Below are 16,636 nucleotides of genomic sequence, written 5' to 3'. Positions count from 1 at the left end.
CAAGTGAAATTTATGGGACTGCATTTTACTCTTGCAACTCATTACTTAAGAATTTTTTTCTTATGTAATGTTGATTGTTTAGAAGTTTTATAAAATATTAGAAAATTTTCTTCTTTTTTGCAGTATTGTGTATTTTCTGGTGAAGTGCAGATAGAAAACATTTACTCTGATAAAAACATAAATAAAAGAATTGGTCCTGTGCTGGATCCTGTTTTTTTCCTGCTCTTTGTGAGATGAGACCCCTTATTCACTTTGGTCCTTTGTTTTTAAGGGGGAGTTGAGATTTTTTTTCAAAATTGTTTTCATCTTTAGCTCTTCCAAAGCATCCCAGGATGTGTAAGGAAAGGTGCTGTAGACTGAGAGGTTACTCCCAGTTGAATTATGATGATTTGTTTGTCCAAATGCTGGTGGTGGCTCAGAAATGACAAATGTGGCCAGGAGAGTTTTCAAAAGTACCTTCCTGCACACCCACCCTGCAGGAAGAAAATAGTCCCAAATAAAAGAAAAATAGGATATTTTATTGGGTGCTGGACAATGGGCCAACAGAAAGTCATCTCAGATGTTTTTACCATTTCATGTGTTAGCACTAGGTTTTAGCTAGGTGCCTAATTTATTCTCCCTTGCATTCAGTAAAGCATAGGGATTATTAATTAACTAGGATTTTCTTCTAGGAAAATCCCTAAACCTGTTGAACTTTCCCCTTTCCAAAATCATGAATTAAACCAACAGTGTCACATGGCAGGCAGGTAGTAAGTCAGTCATATTTCAAAGCAAGGGAAGAGGGGAGATCAGCATTTGGGGCTGAATGTTCTGCTCCCAAACTGATCCTTGGTCATGGTGACTGCTGAGCATCACCTCTCTAGAGTATGTGCTCCTCCACAGCCTGAAAGGGAGCCAGGGGAAAAAGGAAGTTTGGCATTTAGGATTTCTTAGGATAAATCCAACAGCTTAGATAAATATCTCTCTTATAATTGTTTTATAAAATAATTACATTTTAAAGCCTTTGTACTGCTATATGTTGGATTTTCAGTGTATCACAGCTTAGGCAGGGCTCTGTGATAGTTTCTCTGACATGACTAAGGGATGGCTCAGGAGTTGCATTGGGGTTTCTGCTGCTTTGGAAATGGGACACACAGCCTGAAGGGGAGCCAGGGAAAAGGGAGTCTCATGTGGATGTTTGGCTTTTAGGATTTCTTAGGATAAATCCAACAGCTTAGATAAATATCTCTGTCATAGTTGTTTTTATAAAATAGTTACATTTTAAGCCCTTGCACTGCTGTATGTTGAATTTGCAGTGGATTGTAGCTTAGGCAGGGCTCTGTGATAGTTTCTCTGAAGTGACTAAGGGATGGCTCAGGAGTTGCATTGGGGTTTCTGCTGCTTTGGCAGTGGGACACACAGAGTGAAAGGGAGTCTCATGTGGAAGTTTGGCATTTAGGATTTCTTAGGATAAATCCAAAGCTTAGATAAATATCTCTCTTATAATTGTTTTATAAAATAATAACATTTTTAAGCCTTTGTACTGCCATATCTTGAATTTTCAGTGGTTGTAGCTTAGGCAGGGCTCTGTGATAGTTTCTCTGACATGACTAAGGGATGGCTCAGGAGTTGCATTGGGGTTTCTGCTGCTTTGGAAATGGGACACACAGCCTGAAAGGGAGCCAGGGAAAAGGGAGTCTCATGTGGAAGTTTGGCATTTAGGATTTCTTAGGATAAATCCAAAGCTTAGATAAATATCTCTCTCATAATTGTTTTTATAAAATAGTTACATTTTAAGCCCTTGCACTGCTATATGTTGGATTTTCAGTGGGTTGTAGCTTAGGCAGGGCTCTGTGATAGTTTCTCTGACATGACTAAGTGATGGCTCAGGAGTTGCATTGGGGTTTCTGCTGCTTTGGCAGTGGGACAGCATGCACAGACCTGTTTATCCAGGCCTTGAAAAGAATTGCTGCCACCAGCTTGGGCTCTGAGAGGGGCAGAAAGGCCAGGGTGATTTTCAGTTTGCTATAAGCCCCTAGATAACTTAATTAGTTGCTTTAAATGCTGAGATTCCTCTGTCTGAAATGTATAGGTTGGCCTGGAAACAGATTATTGAATTACTATTGTATTCGAGTTCCACTTGTATGATTTTTTTTTTCTATTTAGGCATTGTCCCCTTGGATTGAAAAGAGATCTTAAAAGGTCATTTCCAAGAAGGTGGCTTAGAATGTTTCCCATCTTGGTTGAGTGTGAGCTTTTACATCAACAAACAAATGCATCTATTTATCTTCTGCCTTAAAAGTTGCCTTCACTTTGGTTTAGTGCCTGGGATTTAATACTTGAGCAAGGAAAGCCATGGCTAAATTGATGCAACAATTCTGGTTTATATTCTAATAAATCAAATACTGAATTACACCAGTTGTTTCTTGGCTTGAGGTGAGGAAAGAAGAGGGGCTCTTTCTGTGGGAATATTAGATAAAAAACCAGGTGAGGAGGGAATCCTAGAGCCCATGGGAAGATGGAGCACTCAGAACATGATTTAGAGTGGACTGAGATAGAATATGTGGAAATAAGGAGTGCTTAGTGCAAGTGGTGCTTGTTTTAGTCAAGTTTTCTGGTCTCCATTCCAAGGTTTTCTTTGGTATAAAGTCAAGAATTGGCACTTGATTTACTGGGACTGATGTGAATTTTGAATAAGCTTCAGTTGTCAGTTCCAGTTCTGTACGTGACAGCTTCTTGCTGCAAAAGATTGGTTTGTACATGGGGAAAATAGAGTCATAATTATTTTTGTTTATCAGACATTGAGTATGTCTGGCTTTAACAGTGTTTTGGGTTATTTCAGTAGTTACTGAGATGAGTAAATCTTTCTTTTCTGCTATACAGAGAAACTTAGTGAAATTGCCAGTTTCTTCTACCAAGAGGAGTCAACACGTGTGTTGTGTGCCTTAATTCTGTGAGGGTTAACAGGGTGCAATCATGTTGCTTATTGTTGTGAAACAGTGCTTTAATAAAAATAAATGGTAGTGATCTGTTTCTGGCAGATCCACAGATCAGACAGCTCTTTCAGAGGCTTGTATAGGGTGTAGTTTGTGCTATTCAGAACTGCTTCAATGGCATAGTGTCAGTTGTCTTTTTAAGATAGAATTCAGGTAAGTGCTTAAATTGACATGAACCATTTGACAGCTGCTTGTCCAGGAGTGTCTGCTTATGGTTCAGTATGAGTGCAAGAAAATTGAAACCCAGGATCAGCAATCTCTGGAAAGGATGAGTAGTAGTATAAAACATTAATTCTGATTTATTGTTTTAGCTGCATGTTTCAAATAACAGCTGTAATTTTGAGAACTGGCTGGTGACTTGGGGTGCCAGGCTTGAGACCCTGTTGTGAAACAGCCATAAAGATGTCAGTCCTTGTTCACTGCCTGCTGCCTCTCCCATCATTTTAGGCAGCTCCTGTGCTAACACATCAGGAATATTGTATTTTGTGTAGGGATGTTGTTCTCATGGCCCACACTGTGTGTGTGAGGGCCTTTCCTTTCCTGCAGCAGCAAATCTTGAGGCTGTGTCCACCTGTATTTACCCTGTATCTATAGCAGCATCTGCAACATGAACCTGTGCTCTGAAATGAGCTCATCACAGCCCAGATCCTGTAGCTGCTTGTTTGGTAATTGTTTAATATCTCTGGGAATAAAGGCTGTCCTTTAGATAATCCTGCCTCCAGTCAGGCAGTCAGCTTCCTGCTGCAATCAGAGCTAAACAGATTTGCACCCCTTCTCTCCCCACCCTCCCAATGTAATGCCCTCTCTGTGGAGCTGCTGCAGGTGGGAGCACTGACAGCTGCACTTAAAGGTGGGGCCATGGGCAGCTTTATGGCCTCACAGGGAGCTGCCATGACCTAATGTCTTTCTGCTACCAGAATAATGACCTTCCAGCTTGTCAGACTCCTTTTAAGTCCATGAAATTCATAAAGTGGTAGAAAATTATTTGTTTTCTCCCTTTTTGATGTGTTAGTGTGACAGCTGCCTGACCTGTCCCAAGGTGAGCAGTGACTGCAAATGATGCTCCAGGTGCTTTATGCTCCCCATTGAGGTGGTGGTGTCCCCCAGCACCCTGTACCCCCCAGCCTGGCAGGGTTCTGTGTCATCACAGCATCCTTGGTGCTGGATAATGCTCTCCTGGTGGTTTCTGTCTTCTTGGGCTGGAACTTGTATTTTTTAATGGAAGAAACTGCCTTCAGAAATAACAGCTCTAGCCAAACAGAGTGGATATGGTTTTATATAATTAATTATGTCTGAATTGATGTTCCCATTGATTCTATGTTGTTTCTAGGTACTGACTCTAGAGTACTTCCCTGAAATGTTTATTTTCTTTCTGTAGCTTTGAAATGCCAAGAAAGGACAGTGTCCTGAGACCCCACTGAAAGGTTTTGTGAAAATAGCCACATTAGTGTGTGCTTTTTCCTCTTCCTTTACTCCATCTCTTGAAACTGAAATGGTTGTGCAGGAAAGTACCTTAAGCAGGTGCAAAGATGTTTGCCTGGGCTGGCAGGGGAAGAGTGTTGAAAAGTGCATTCTCTGGTAAATCAAACCCAAGCTTTTTGTTGGAGTTAAGTCCACACCATGGGGGTTGTGCTGCACTTAATTGTTGCAGGGAGCATCTAAGAGTGTCATGTCAGGAGCAAAGTCCTTCACTTTACTTTCTCCTTGGAATGAGTATTTGTAATGGTTTTGATAGCTGACATCCTTTATATGTAGAATTTACAGGGATTTGATGTTAAATTTGAAATACAAACTGAAGTTCATTCTTAGTGCTATATCCTGTCACTATTCCCCAAAAAATTTAGGGCAGGATTGCAAGTATTAATCCAATATTGGCATTCAGTTTAGTAAAGGACATGACAATATAAACTGTTAGAGATTGGGATTTCTGAAAAATCCACAAGAACTTTCTCTGCTGCATTTCTCCTAATGCAGCATTGCACATGCTGTTAATTATGGAGTGAAAATGTCCAAATAGAATTATAGAAGTAATTAGGAATGGTTTCCTAACACAAAAGAGAAATCCAGGCAGTCATTTATTTACATAAAAAATAGGAGTTTAGGAGTCCCAGTCAAGAGCTTGGGTCCTTATTATTTGTAAATACTTCACAAACAGAGCAATGAGTATTGTTACCCCAAAAGAAGTGTTCATAGCTCAATAGGTTCAAGTTCAAGGGAATAATTTAACAGCACCTTTCTCTTTCCTATGAACACTTTTTGTAAAGATGGCCTTCCCAGGAGCACTGGTGTGGCAGAAGTGGAAGGAGAAGGTGGAAGGAGCTGTCTCTGCTGCTGCCCTTGCCTGCAGGAGGAGGAGAGAGCAGTGCTACCTACAGCCACCCAGGAAGCTTTTCCATCCTCTGCAGGCTGTTTGTGAGCAGGTCCAGGCTATTCTGGGCAAAGCACTTTGCAATAGTGCAACATAAGGGAGCTCAGTTTAGATTTAATATTAGAAATGTGTTGTAACCCTGCACATCATGTCCAGCTCACCAGAATCACCAGTGTCAGTGGGGATGGTGGTGCTGCAAAGTCCCTGTGCATCCCCTGAGCTGCATAAACTCAGTGCTGGGGGTAACACACAAACCCTGATGGGGCTGAGGCCACATGGCTGCAATGTGGCTGCTCTGGAGGAGGCTGCAGGGCTGTAACTGGATCTGCAGAGCTGCCAGGCTGCTGCAGTCCTTGGCAGGGCTTCAGGAGAGGGCCGTGGCTGCTGTGGGAGAGCAGGAGGCACTGGGGTGGGTGAGCTCTGCCCTCCTGTCCCCTGCAGCTTCTGGGGTTTGGGCTGGGAAGGTGAAATTGGTTTGGCAGTTAGAATAATATCTGGAGTCCTTGTGTTCCTAATGAGCCTTCCCAAGTAAGATGCTTATTAACTGCCCAAAGCAGCTAGCAAAATAATCCAAAAATAGCACAGTGACTGGTTACTCTATCACTTTGCTGCAGATCTGATTAGGATAGAACAGAGTGCCTAAATTTTGCCACATGAGCAGTGCATTATGTCTTCCAGGAATGCTAATATGAAATATGCTTGGATTTTTTACTTGCTTGTTTTGATTTTTAATGCAGTTATTTTTTGTTTTAAACGCCAGATTTGTTTGATATGTTTACAATAGTTTGATATTTCAAAAAAAATATTACAATATATGATTATTGTAGGTCACTTCCATTCACAAGAGACATCTGATCAATTAAGTAATTTCTCACTCTGCTATTAGTGATAGAATATCCAACTGTTCATTCTCTCTGGCTTTGTCTTAGTGTGTGAGAAACTGCATTGATTTACAGAAATGTCAGACATTCTGACATGAAAATACATTGAAGTTTATTCTGGGAGACTGGCAGTGGTGCAACTATTTTAACATTTTGCATATGAATTTTCAGTATTTTTACACTCAAGATATATTTTTATTGTGGGTATGTTATTAAGCTCTTACTAAAAATCAAAATAAAACCTAAAAATTGATGCTTAGCATGTGCAGTAATAAGGAAAGCATCTGCCTTCCTATGATACAAAACTATGATGAAAGTATTGTATATGAAGCAAGAATTTTTGAGAGATTTTAATTGTGCAAAGTCTCTGGAAGTACAGTTGCTGATGTAAGGAAGAGCTGAAAGGCAGGAAGAGTTCATAAGGGTGGTGAAAAGAGCAGACTACACCAGTACTACCCAACTTGTATTCTTAAGTAAAAACTGTGTGTGTAATTTACTCTAATTAGTAGTGTTTGCACAATCATTGTTAAAAATACAGACTTATTTTGAGGTTCCTGTAAGCAAAATGTATTCCCTGTTGGGGAGACAGAGGTTCCTTGGAAGCTGAATATTTGAATGGTGAATTAACACCGATTTAGGCTCAAGATGTGGATTGTTGCCTGTAAAATCCAGTAAATAGATCCCAGTGAGCTTGTGCTGGCAGCAGTCAGGGAGAAAATGGTCCATATCTTTCCCAAAGTGTCAAAACCATGAAGTTTTAGAATTTGCAGCAGGACAGCTTCTGGCAGGTTGCTGCAAGGCTGCTGTGCTTCCCTTGGCTGAGGAGAGCCCTGGGGCTTGCCAGGAGCCACTGAGTGTTTCTGCAGTGTTTGTTGTTCTCAAGTGCAGTTGCTTCAGTGGGAGGTGACATTTTTACTCCTTTTGGTATGCCCTCAAAAGGGAGGACTGCTGGTAAATGTAGTGGTGTAGCTGACAAAGAAAAGTGTCCATAAGAATCTAATAAAATTTCTTGTATTTGGTTCTCAGCTGTATATAATGAATGGTCATGTGGACACAGTGGGAATTTCTGCCCTTCACTAGATCACACAAACATGTTGCAATAGGAATAATATTTCCATCATATTAATGCCTTGTGTAGTCTTGTGGGGAAAAAATGAAAACCCCTGAAGTACTCATGTAGGTAAGGGTGAATTTTCCCAGAAATCAGTTTTGCATCAGAACTCATGAAAGCAGAGAGTCCTTAAGCTGGCTATGGACTAACCTGGAATTTGAGTACTGCTGAGGGGACTCTTACTGTAGGGTTACATTTTGCTGTGTAAATAGCTCTTCTTTGTTTGTAGTAAAAATATGTATCACTGGTTTAGGTCACTGATTTTCTTCTTGTTTAATGTTCAACTCTGTTGCAATGACAGTTTCTTATTTTAGGACTGTTGGTTGCACTAACCTAGAAATCTTGCTTCTCTGAGCCCCAAATCAGAGCCTGCTGCCTTACTTTTAATATTTGTGTCTGGCACACAAGATCTACTATCTGTAAGCTGGATAGGGTCACAAATATCCACTGAGATGTGGGCCTCATGTTTAGTGTTCCTAAAAAGTCATACTTACTCCCTGATTCCCATGATATTCCAATGTGAGCATTTCCCTGGCACACAGGGCTGGCTGGGACACCAGGGATAGTGTTACAGCCATTTCCATATCAAAAAGGGGAAGAAATGAACGAACCCAAGTTGCTCTTGAATAGCAGAGCTCTGTGCTGCTCCCAGATCCTGTTGTTCACACAATGGAGCACTTAATGAATTTGCAGATGGCCTGATTTGATTTTTTTTTTAAAGTATAAATTTTCCCTTTCCAGGGGAAAACGAGGTGGTAGTTTTCTGCTGGGGAGAGAAAAATAGGGGAAGTATTTTGGGGAAGACTGAGAAAGGGAGATGACACTGGGGTATGAAGTGGGAGAGGGCAGCAGTGGCTGAATAACAGGAATGTCTCATTTCTGCAGCAAATCTAAGGCACCAATAGTGTTGGTACAGATAACAGACAACATCTAATTATGAAATAATGTTTTTGTCTTAAAATACTCCTGAAAATAGAGGAAATTATGTCTGAGCTTGGGAGATTCTGAAATGTAGCTGTGCTCTCTTTAGAGTGTGAGTCAGGTATCCTCCTTGTTTACTCTGGCAAGCTGTCATAAAACTGCAGTGTGTTATGTTGAGTAATTCCATGGGCTTGTGTTTGGAGGTCACGTGGGGCACTGGTGGGACAGCATTATTGCTGCTTGGTTGGAATACCTGCCTGCCTAATCCTGCTGCAGATCTCTTCTTGTCCAGAAAGCAGAGCAGCCTGGGGTAATGCTGAGTGCCAGCTTGGAAACAGATGTTTTGCTGTTGAGTTTTGGTCAATTCTTTTGTTCCTGCTCAAAATAAACAAAATCTTTGTGCTACCTCTGTTGAAATGACTTTTAAAAGAGAAATTAAAAGCATCTAGGGAAAACATTCCATCTTTCCCTGGCACTCAGATAGGTCCAGCTGTACCACAATCATTACTGGTGGCTTTTATTAATAACACGGTAGATGAGCTTCTGGTGACAAAGATGTTCCAGCTTCTTGTGTCTGCCTGCTTGGGTGGTTAACTGTGCAAACATGCATAACACTAATTCTGTATTTTATCTCAGTTGAGTGTTTGAAATTGTAATTTTTGCAATAATTTTTTTATGCAGGGTTTTTGTATTTTGTGACTTTAACTACCTCTTCAGTCAGTTGACCAGATGTTTTCTGTAGTTTCGTTCTTTGTTGTTGGCAGTTAAAACACAATTATGATAGTACAGTTAGATTATTTTAGTGGGATTTTTTTAGGGTAATATTTTAGATTTACTTTAAAGCTTCAAAAATGGTAAAATTGGTTTTTCTAACTTTGCAAACAGGTCGAATCATTTATTTTGGACCAAGAAGATCTTGATAACCCAGTGCTCAAAACCACATCGGAGCTGTTCTTATCGAGTGCTGCAGAAGGTGCGGACTTGAGAACTGTGGATCCAGAAACACAAGCAAGACTTGAAGCCTTACTGGAGGCAGCAGGTACTTCCCTTGTCTAGTTCTTTTTCTGATTTATACACAGATCTGGCAGCATATAAACTTTGACACTAGTGAAATGTTCAGGAGTCTGGGAATTTCCCATAATGAGCAGAACATGGAAAAGAAGCTCATAACTATTACAAGTGTTGCAGGTTGCTTAGTGCACTCTTTCTGTACATACAGAGTTAGAAAAATTAATTTGAATTAATTGGTATTTCATATAATTGAGATTAAATATGTTACAAGAGGGAGAATTAATGAGGAGAAAATACAAGGAAGTAGACTTGCTAAAATGACATTTTTCCTGCTGCTTTGGTCAGTATATAATTATTAATTCATTACTCCAGAAATTTACAGGCAAAATACATTTTTCTCTGTTTTAACTTTCGCAAAAGCATTTTTGCATTCCGTAGTTCTGAGGTATCACTGTTGGAAAATACATATTAAACATTCCTGGTTTGGAACAGACCTGATGAACATAGTCCCTTCTGCATTTAGCTCAAGAGTGAAAGCTTGATTAATTCAAATCCTCCTACAATTTGTCACTGGGATGTTTGTCAGGGATTTGGAAATTATTTGTTAGTTTCAAAATTCCAAGGACAAAAAGATATAAACCCCCTGCTTTGAAACAAATCACATTTGATCATCATGGGTGTACACTCAGATTTGTAGTGGTGTGCTAAAATTGGAGCTTTCACACCTTACTTTGGAACACGTAAGGAGCTACATAAAATAGCACTTATTTGCAGGTGTGTAGATGCTAAACTGTGTACAGTCTTAAAGGAGAACTTTATTCTAAGAAAGCAAAAGTGGCAGAGATTTGGGATCTGGGTTCTCTTTGCATTTTGGATTTGAAAAAACCCAATTTAGAACACAGCACAGCTTTTGTTAGCAGGAAAGTGCAGCAGCCTATCTGCTGTCACTCTTGAGGACCAAACTTTGTTTTGTGGGGAAGACAGGCTGTTCCTGGGATACTGCATGCACTGAGGGAATTTGAATAATTTGCTCCCTTTTTAAGCAGTTTTAAAAATGCAAATCAGTTCCTCTCATATACCTGGTGGCTGCTGTGTCCCAAAGCCTATTTCTGGCTTTATAAATTGCTGGTATTATGGGGCAATGCTGGGGCTGCAGTGCTCACAGAGATCTCACAGTATTTGGCATATCCAGGAGGTGCCTTTGCTGCTTGTAGCACCTTTGAGAATGCTGAACTCAGATTTCTAAGCACTAGTTTGGTATTTGTCCCCAGGATTACATAATTTGTTTTTTAGCAGAGGTTTCCATGTCTTGGTTTTCCCCAAGTACATGAGCAGAGAGGAAGGAATCTGGAAAGAAGAGCAAATAAAAAAAGGAGTGCCTTTGTTTGAGGACTTCCTCTCTAGAAAGACTGGACAAAATTAATGTCACTTGATGAATGTGTGAGATCAGAAGAGTGAAAATACTCTGGGGAAAGTTCTCTAGTTAAGCTGTACTTCTGTTTCCCACTGTGGATTGGAATACTAAAAATAACAGGCTAACCTAAAGAAGATGCTGTGAATCTGGTAGTTCATTAATAAAAGCCATAATTTGACAGTGATTGAAAAAGAAGTTAGTGGTTTTGGGAGGTGTTCTAATATCTTCACTGGATTTATCTGGCTGGTTTGGCTGAAAATACCCTTTTTAACCCTGAGTGAGCTTCTAGGCTTCCATCATGGCAACCTAGTGTTGGATGTTTGTATTCTTTTACAGTTTGGTAAAAACAAGTGATATCTGCTGTTCTTTTAGTTACAGTTCAGTCCTCAGCATTAAGGATGGCTTGGAAAAGTAGGAGGCAGAACTATGGCTCAAACACATTTAAAGCCTTGTCTGTAGTTTCCAGCCTTGGTTGTGATGATCCCCCTGTGAGAGGCTTGATTCCACCTTACAGCCTAGAAAAAAATCAATTTTGTGTTCAGTGTCTTGGATTCCTTAGGGTTTCTCACGTGCCAGGCTTGTGGATGTGTCATTAGGATCCTAATGAGTGTGACTTGCCAAACAAGTTTTGCTCATTCTTCTTGAATCCTTTAATGCTCCAATCTCACATGGCCCTGTTGTTTATTAGCTCAGGAAGGTGAGTTCTAGCAACTGCAGCCACGTGGGATATTGTTCTTCAAAGTACTTGTGCAGAAGTGCTTTTCAGCCATTGTGTACTGTGTGATTTGTAGGGGCTGTGTTTTGTTTGTGAGGAGCTGTCTTGATTTGAGAGCTGCTGCACAAGAAGCCAGAGGTTATTTGAACTGCTTGAAGATGTTTCTGTAGGTTGTATTTACCCACCATGAGAGTGCTGGATATTTTTTCACTTGCTTGTTTGACTTGCTTATTCTGTTTCAAGGATTGTGGATGTTGAAGGTGAGAGCCTTAAGCCAAATTTCCAGCAAGAGGGTTGTGTCTCACCCCCCTTGGCATAGCAGCAATTACACACATGTACATATCCATGTGCATCCAAAGATTTCTTGTTTTTCTCTAAAAACCTGCCAGATTAGCTTCACTTTAGACAACTATACTTTATTCTGTGAAAAAGCAGGCACTTTATTAATGAACAACTACCTTTAAACAGCTGTCAATGTTTGTATTATTTCAAAAAAATTAGTTCTACAATCTGAAGACCAAGAGACCATTGTAAATATCAATTGTTTCCACCTTCAGAAACTGAAGATAATTTAAAACAACTGAATTGTGTTGTTTGGCAAGTTTTAACCTAAACAAAGTCTGGTATATCTTCCTTCAGTTTAACTCCTATTAGCAGAGAAGGGATTTATAGGTAAAATAACCTATGGAATGAGAACCATCCTGCTTGGAGGATGTTTCCATTTTTCAAGCTGTAATTAAACAGATTATTAGTATTCTGAGAGTGGAGTCATGTTCTGCACTAGAAACATTTCTCTCCACTGTTAATTAGGGTACTGTGGATTTCTTAAAATAATGTTTCAGCTCTGAAGAGTCATGATTCTTGTGTGGATCTTCAGAAAGAAAGTGTCAAATGCCCTTTTAAGGGGCAGAATTTGACAGCTGGAGATGAGAGCTCTTTGCTACTGGGAATGAATAGTTTGAGTTTTGAAAGCTCTTGTTCTTCTTGGTGAATTCTTTGTGGGTCCTCAAGATGTGTTGGTGAAAGGGCAAAGTGGGATAATTCCAACAGGTTAAACCAGTTTCATTTTCTGTTCCCAACTTGTATTGGCATCAGGAGGGGGAAATGACTCTCCTGTGTTGTGCAGTGTCTTTCTGCACGTTGTTTTTTGAGGATAGGAAAGGTGTTGGTTCAGGCACATGGCCCAATAAAAATCCTGGGTCCCTATTTGGTGTATACTGCAGCAAAAGCACAGATTTCTACAGAAAGTTGTGAAATGTCAAAATGTTAATCCCTGCAGTTAAAATACCCTGTTGATAGTGTTTCAGCATGGTTTGGCTGAGTTTTCTGGGAAGTGAAATAGGGTGTTACTGAACTGCTTCTTGACTTGAGGAAATAGCTTGAGTGCCTGTGTCCCTTCCAGCAGAGATTTTAAGTGTGTTCCTTCTCAATCTGAATGTTGAAACAGTCTGACAATGAAGCATCAAAAAAAAGATGCAGAAGAAAGTGGTAGAGAAACTTCAGCTGCCTTTGGGGGACATGATGTTCCTTTATCTACACAGGGAGTAGTTCTGCAAGCAGTGAGTTCTTCAGGACTCCCACTATTGTTTGCAAAGAGGCTTGTGAGGAAAATATTTTGAGAGGGAGAATGTTGAGCCAAAGGTTTGTTTAATGAAACATGTGAATAGTCCATTCTTATGTTCAAACAGTGAGCAGTTATCCTTCTTTTCTGATGAAATGCAGTATTAAAGGTAGCTAGAGACCCTCACAAATGGTTTGGTGTTTTTGGGACTTTGAGGGATTAATTGTAGTGTAAATGGTGAAAGAGAACTTGAGTTCTAATAATGTTTTTGTTTATACCTGTGAATTTTAGTAGTTCATTCAGGCATGAGGGCCTGATACTGCTCTTTGGAAAAGCTGCTAGGGTGGTGGGGGGAATAGGTTGTGTATTTTGGAGCTGGGAAAGGCAGAAAGTGGAAGTGATCACTGCATTGCAGAAATGCAGAATACAGATCACAATATGAATGAGCCCAGATGAAACTGCCTGCTTTAGGATAAACTGAAAGGTTAGAATGGATTCAGCAATGGTGGAATTGAGTGCTTTCCCCTGTATATTTATATTTCTGTTTACTCACTTGCCAACCTATTGACCAAACCTGCTTTTTTTTCCTCTTGTGATGTGATCTAACCCATTCATTATTCACTAACAGCAGGGGTTACCAGGGAGTGAGCTGTGGTCTAAAAGAACAGTGCCAGAGAGGCACAGCTTGCTTTCATCCTGCATCTGAGGGAATCCTCAGAAAGTGACAGAGACTGGGCTAGAAATTCTTTGATCATGTTCTTTGATTCATATTTATGATGAATAAGATTCATGTGTGAACTTGGTGTTTCTTTTCTTAGGGCTGATGAGTAACTAAGCTGTGATTTAAATGAGGGTGGGCATTAGGAACTTAATGTCTGAAGGGTTGTCCAAGCTCCACTTGAAACTATACAAGTGGGGGTCTGCAGGAAACAGATTCCTGTTTGTCATTTTATTGGTTGCACTCTGTGCTTTTGGAATACAGCAAATGCATATCTAGATTGTATTGGTGTTTTGAAATAAAGAGAAGCAGGATCTTTTTGGGGGGAATCAAAGAGGATTGCTGGAATTGGAGCAAAGATGTAACTTTATTGTAAAAACGTTGTAATATCAAATTTGAAGTGTGTTAAACCTCCTTCAACATGGCCAAAATCTTACCTTAGTCCAGTTAATGCAACTGTAAACCAAGAAAGGCTTTTCACCATAATTTGATCTGATCTAAATACTTGGTGTTACATGGGCATGGGGTACAGACCAAATAAGGGAAACAGTTTTCACTAGGACAGTTTGAACAGGCTCCACTGTAGGTGTTTCTTTAGGGATCAAAGCAGCCCTGCCACTGCAATCACCACTGTCTTGTTCACTGCAAAGCTTCTGGCTTTTGAGATACTGGCACATTACAATGATTTACTCATTTTCTTTCTTTACCATCTAAAGATTCAGAGTGGGAAGGAATATATGGTATGTGAAACACAGAGATTTGTTGTGCTTTTGAGTAAGTTGGATAAACTCAGTTGAGTGCATGTAATTGAATTGTTAATATTATATCTCTCTGAGATTTTGCATGATTTAAATATTTTTTCTATTCTAGTAGGCTTTTAGATTAGAAAAAGTCTAGTCTAATCCTGCTCTTAGTCAAATTAACTTCCATGCTTTGACAGTGTGTTAAATGTAGCAGCTTCATATTTTTTAGCTGTTTTCCAGATGGATTTTGCTGTGAAGAACAATCTCATTGTCATAACACTTAAATTGCTGCCTTTAGATATCAGATGGCTGTTACCTTACCAGCTCTGAAAGCTTTACTTCTGGAATTCTTTGGCAAAGATGATTTTAACCTTTCTTCAGAGGGGATGGGGAGTGGAAAGAGAGGAGACAAAAACTTACCAGTTTTATTTTGGGAAGTATAAAAATTTACTAGGGTTCTTCTCAATCTCTCAAGTTGCCTACATATTTATATATATCTGTGTAAGTATGTCAGAGGTAGTAATAAGTAATCACTAAGTTCTTCATGATTGTACCATTAACAATTTGTTTCATGATTGTACCAGTAACGATTTGTGCAATCCTCCTTTTAACAAGAATTTTTTCAGTTCTGAATATAGTTTTTATTACCTTCTCCTTTCTATTTTCCTTCTACTGTATTTTATTTTTCATGCAAGCTGGATTCTTCTGTAAGATGAAACACCCTTTGCTCTCTAGTTACAATATGGGAAACAAATTATTGCTGCTTAAAAACTTTTTTCCATTCAGTATTGATTTCAGGACTACTTCTTATATTAGTACTTGGAGTAGCTTCAGCCAAAAGGAATGTGGGGAGAGTTTGGGCAGGAGAAAAGCAGCAGTGCTTTATTGCCAATCCTGTGTAGTGCAGAGTTCTCTTTGCTCTGTGTCTCTCCCTCCTCTCAGCAGGTGGATGTGGTGCTGTCCTTGGGAAGCTGGGAGGGAGGGGAGCTGAGATTGGAGCTGTGGGAAATGAAGCAGTTTCTGCTCTTGGAAGTTGGAGCTCACCAGAAAGTGACTCTTCTCCTGAAGTGTGTCAGGAGAGAGTGAGGAGGTAGACAAGCCTCAACCTCTTGTATCTTCTGCAAGAAGAGTCTTAGTAGTTTATTAAAAAAACCTCAATTACACTGACTTGAAATCTGTGTTTGCTTTTTTTTATTATTGTCTGCATTTGTCAGTCATGTAGTTTCCTTAGCACATGGTGATAAAATCACAGTTTAGAAATGTTCAGAAGAGAGTTTGAATATTGGCTGGATGCTTTGAGGTGTGCAGATGATGGGATCTGAATCAGTTTTTCAGATTTCCCTTTTTGGGATTTTTTTAATGTTCTGTATCTTAATATTCAAACATGGTGGCAGTAACCAGTGCCAGGCACTTGCTCCATACTGGACTAACTGGTAGGTCAGGTCAGGAGTGTGGATGTGGAGCCACACCTCCTGGAGCTGGGGGAAGTGTCCTGTGGGGAGTCACTGCTCTGGAGCAGGGCTGATTGCTGCCCAAACACTCTGGGTCATGTGCTGGGCTGGGGACACCTCCTGGGGTGGGCTGTGACACATCTGTCTGTAACACTTCTGGCAGTTCTGTAATCCTAGCAAATATTTGGGGTCTTTTAAAGTGTCAGAAGTAACTGAGATTTACTGAGTCGTCTGTCACAGTGGTCACAAGGGTTGCAGGATGAAGAGAGAGATGAGAATGTTGACCTCATTTTCAGAAGGCTTGATTTATTATTTTGTGATATATATTACATTATAACTATACTAAAAGAAATAGAAGGAAAGGTTCTCAGAAGGCTAGCTAAGCTAAGAATAGAAAAGAGATGAATAACAAAGATCTGTGTCCCAGCAGAGAGCAAGACCAGCTCTGCCATGAGTGGTCAGTAAATCCAAACATCCACAGGAGACCAATCATGGATCTACCTGTTACATTCTACAGCAGCAGATAACCATTGTTTACACTTTGTTGCTGAAACTTCTCAGTTTCAGCAGGAAAAATCTTAACCAAAAGATTTTAATGCAAAGATGTCTGTGACAGTCGTCAATACTTTGCAGTGTAACACATGAATTGGTTGATTTTTTAAAATTGTTTGCTCAACTGTGACAAAATGTTACTGTTGTATGTTCAGGAAGTAATTATAAGCAAGTTTCTAAGACAACAAATGGTAATAAAGTATATGCATAGCACA

At 39.9% G+C, this 16,636-nt stretch overlaps 1 protein-coding gene across 9 annotated transcripts in view; it reads left to right on the top strand.

Moving 5' to 3' along the window:
- Nucleotides 1-16,636, top strand: part of ANKHD1 (ankyrin repeat and KH domain containing 1) — a 100,975-nt gene that overhangs the window by 6,059 nt on the left and 78,280 nt on the right. For all 9 annotated transcript variants that reach the window (XM_059483804.1, XM_059483803.1, XM_059483802.1 and 6 more), the window contains exon 2: nucleotides 9,142-9,295. In XM_059483804.1, the coding sequence (XP_059339787.1) occupies nucleotides 9,142-9,295 (154 nt within the window). The remainder of the gene's footprint in view (nucleotides 1-9,141; nucleotides 9,296-16,636) is intronic.

The sequence above is a fragment of the Ammospiza nelsoni genome, chromosome 16 (assembly GCF_027579445.1).
Source record: "Ammospiza nelsoni isolate bAmmNel1 chromosome 16, bAmmNel1.pri, whole genome shotgun sequence".
Lineage (NCBI taxonomy): Eukaryota > Metazoa > Chordata > Aves > Passeriformes > Passerellidae > Ammospiza > Ammospiza nelsoni.
This window is presented reverse-complemented; position numbering and strand designations above follow the sequence as displayed.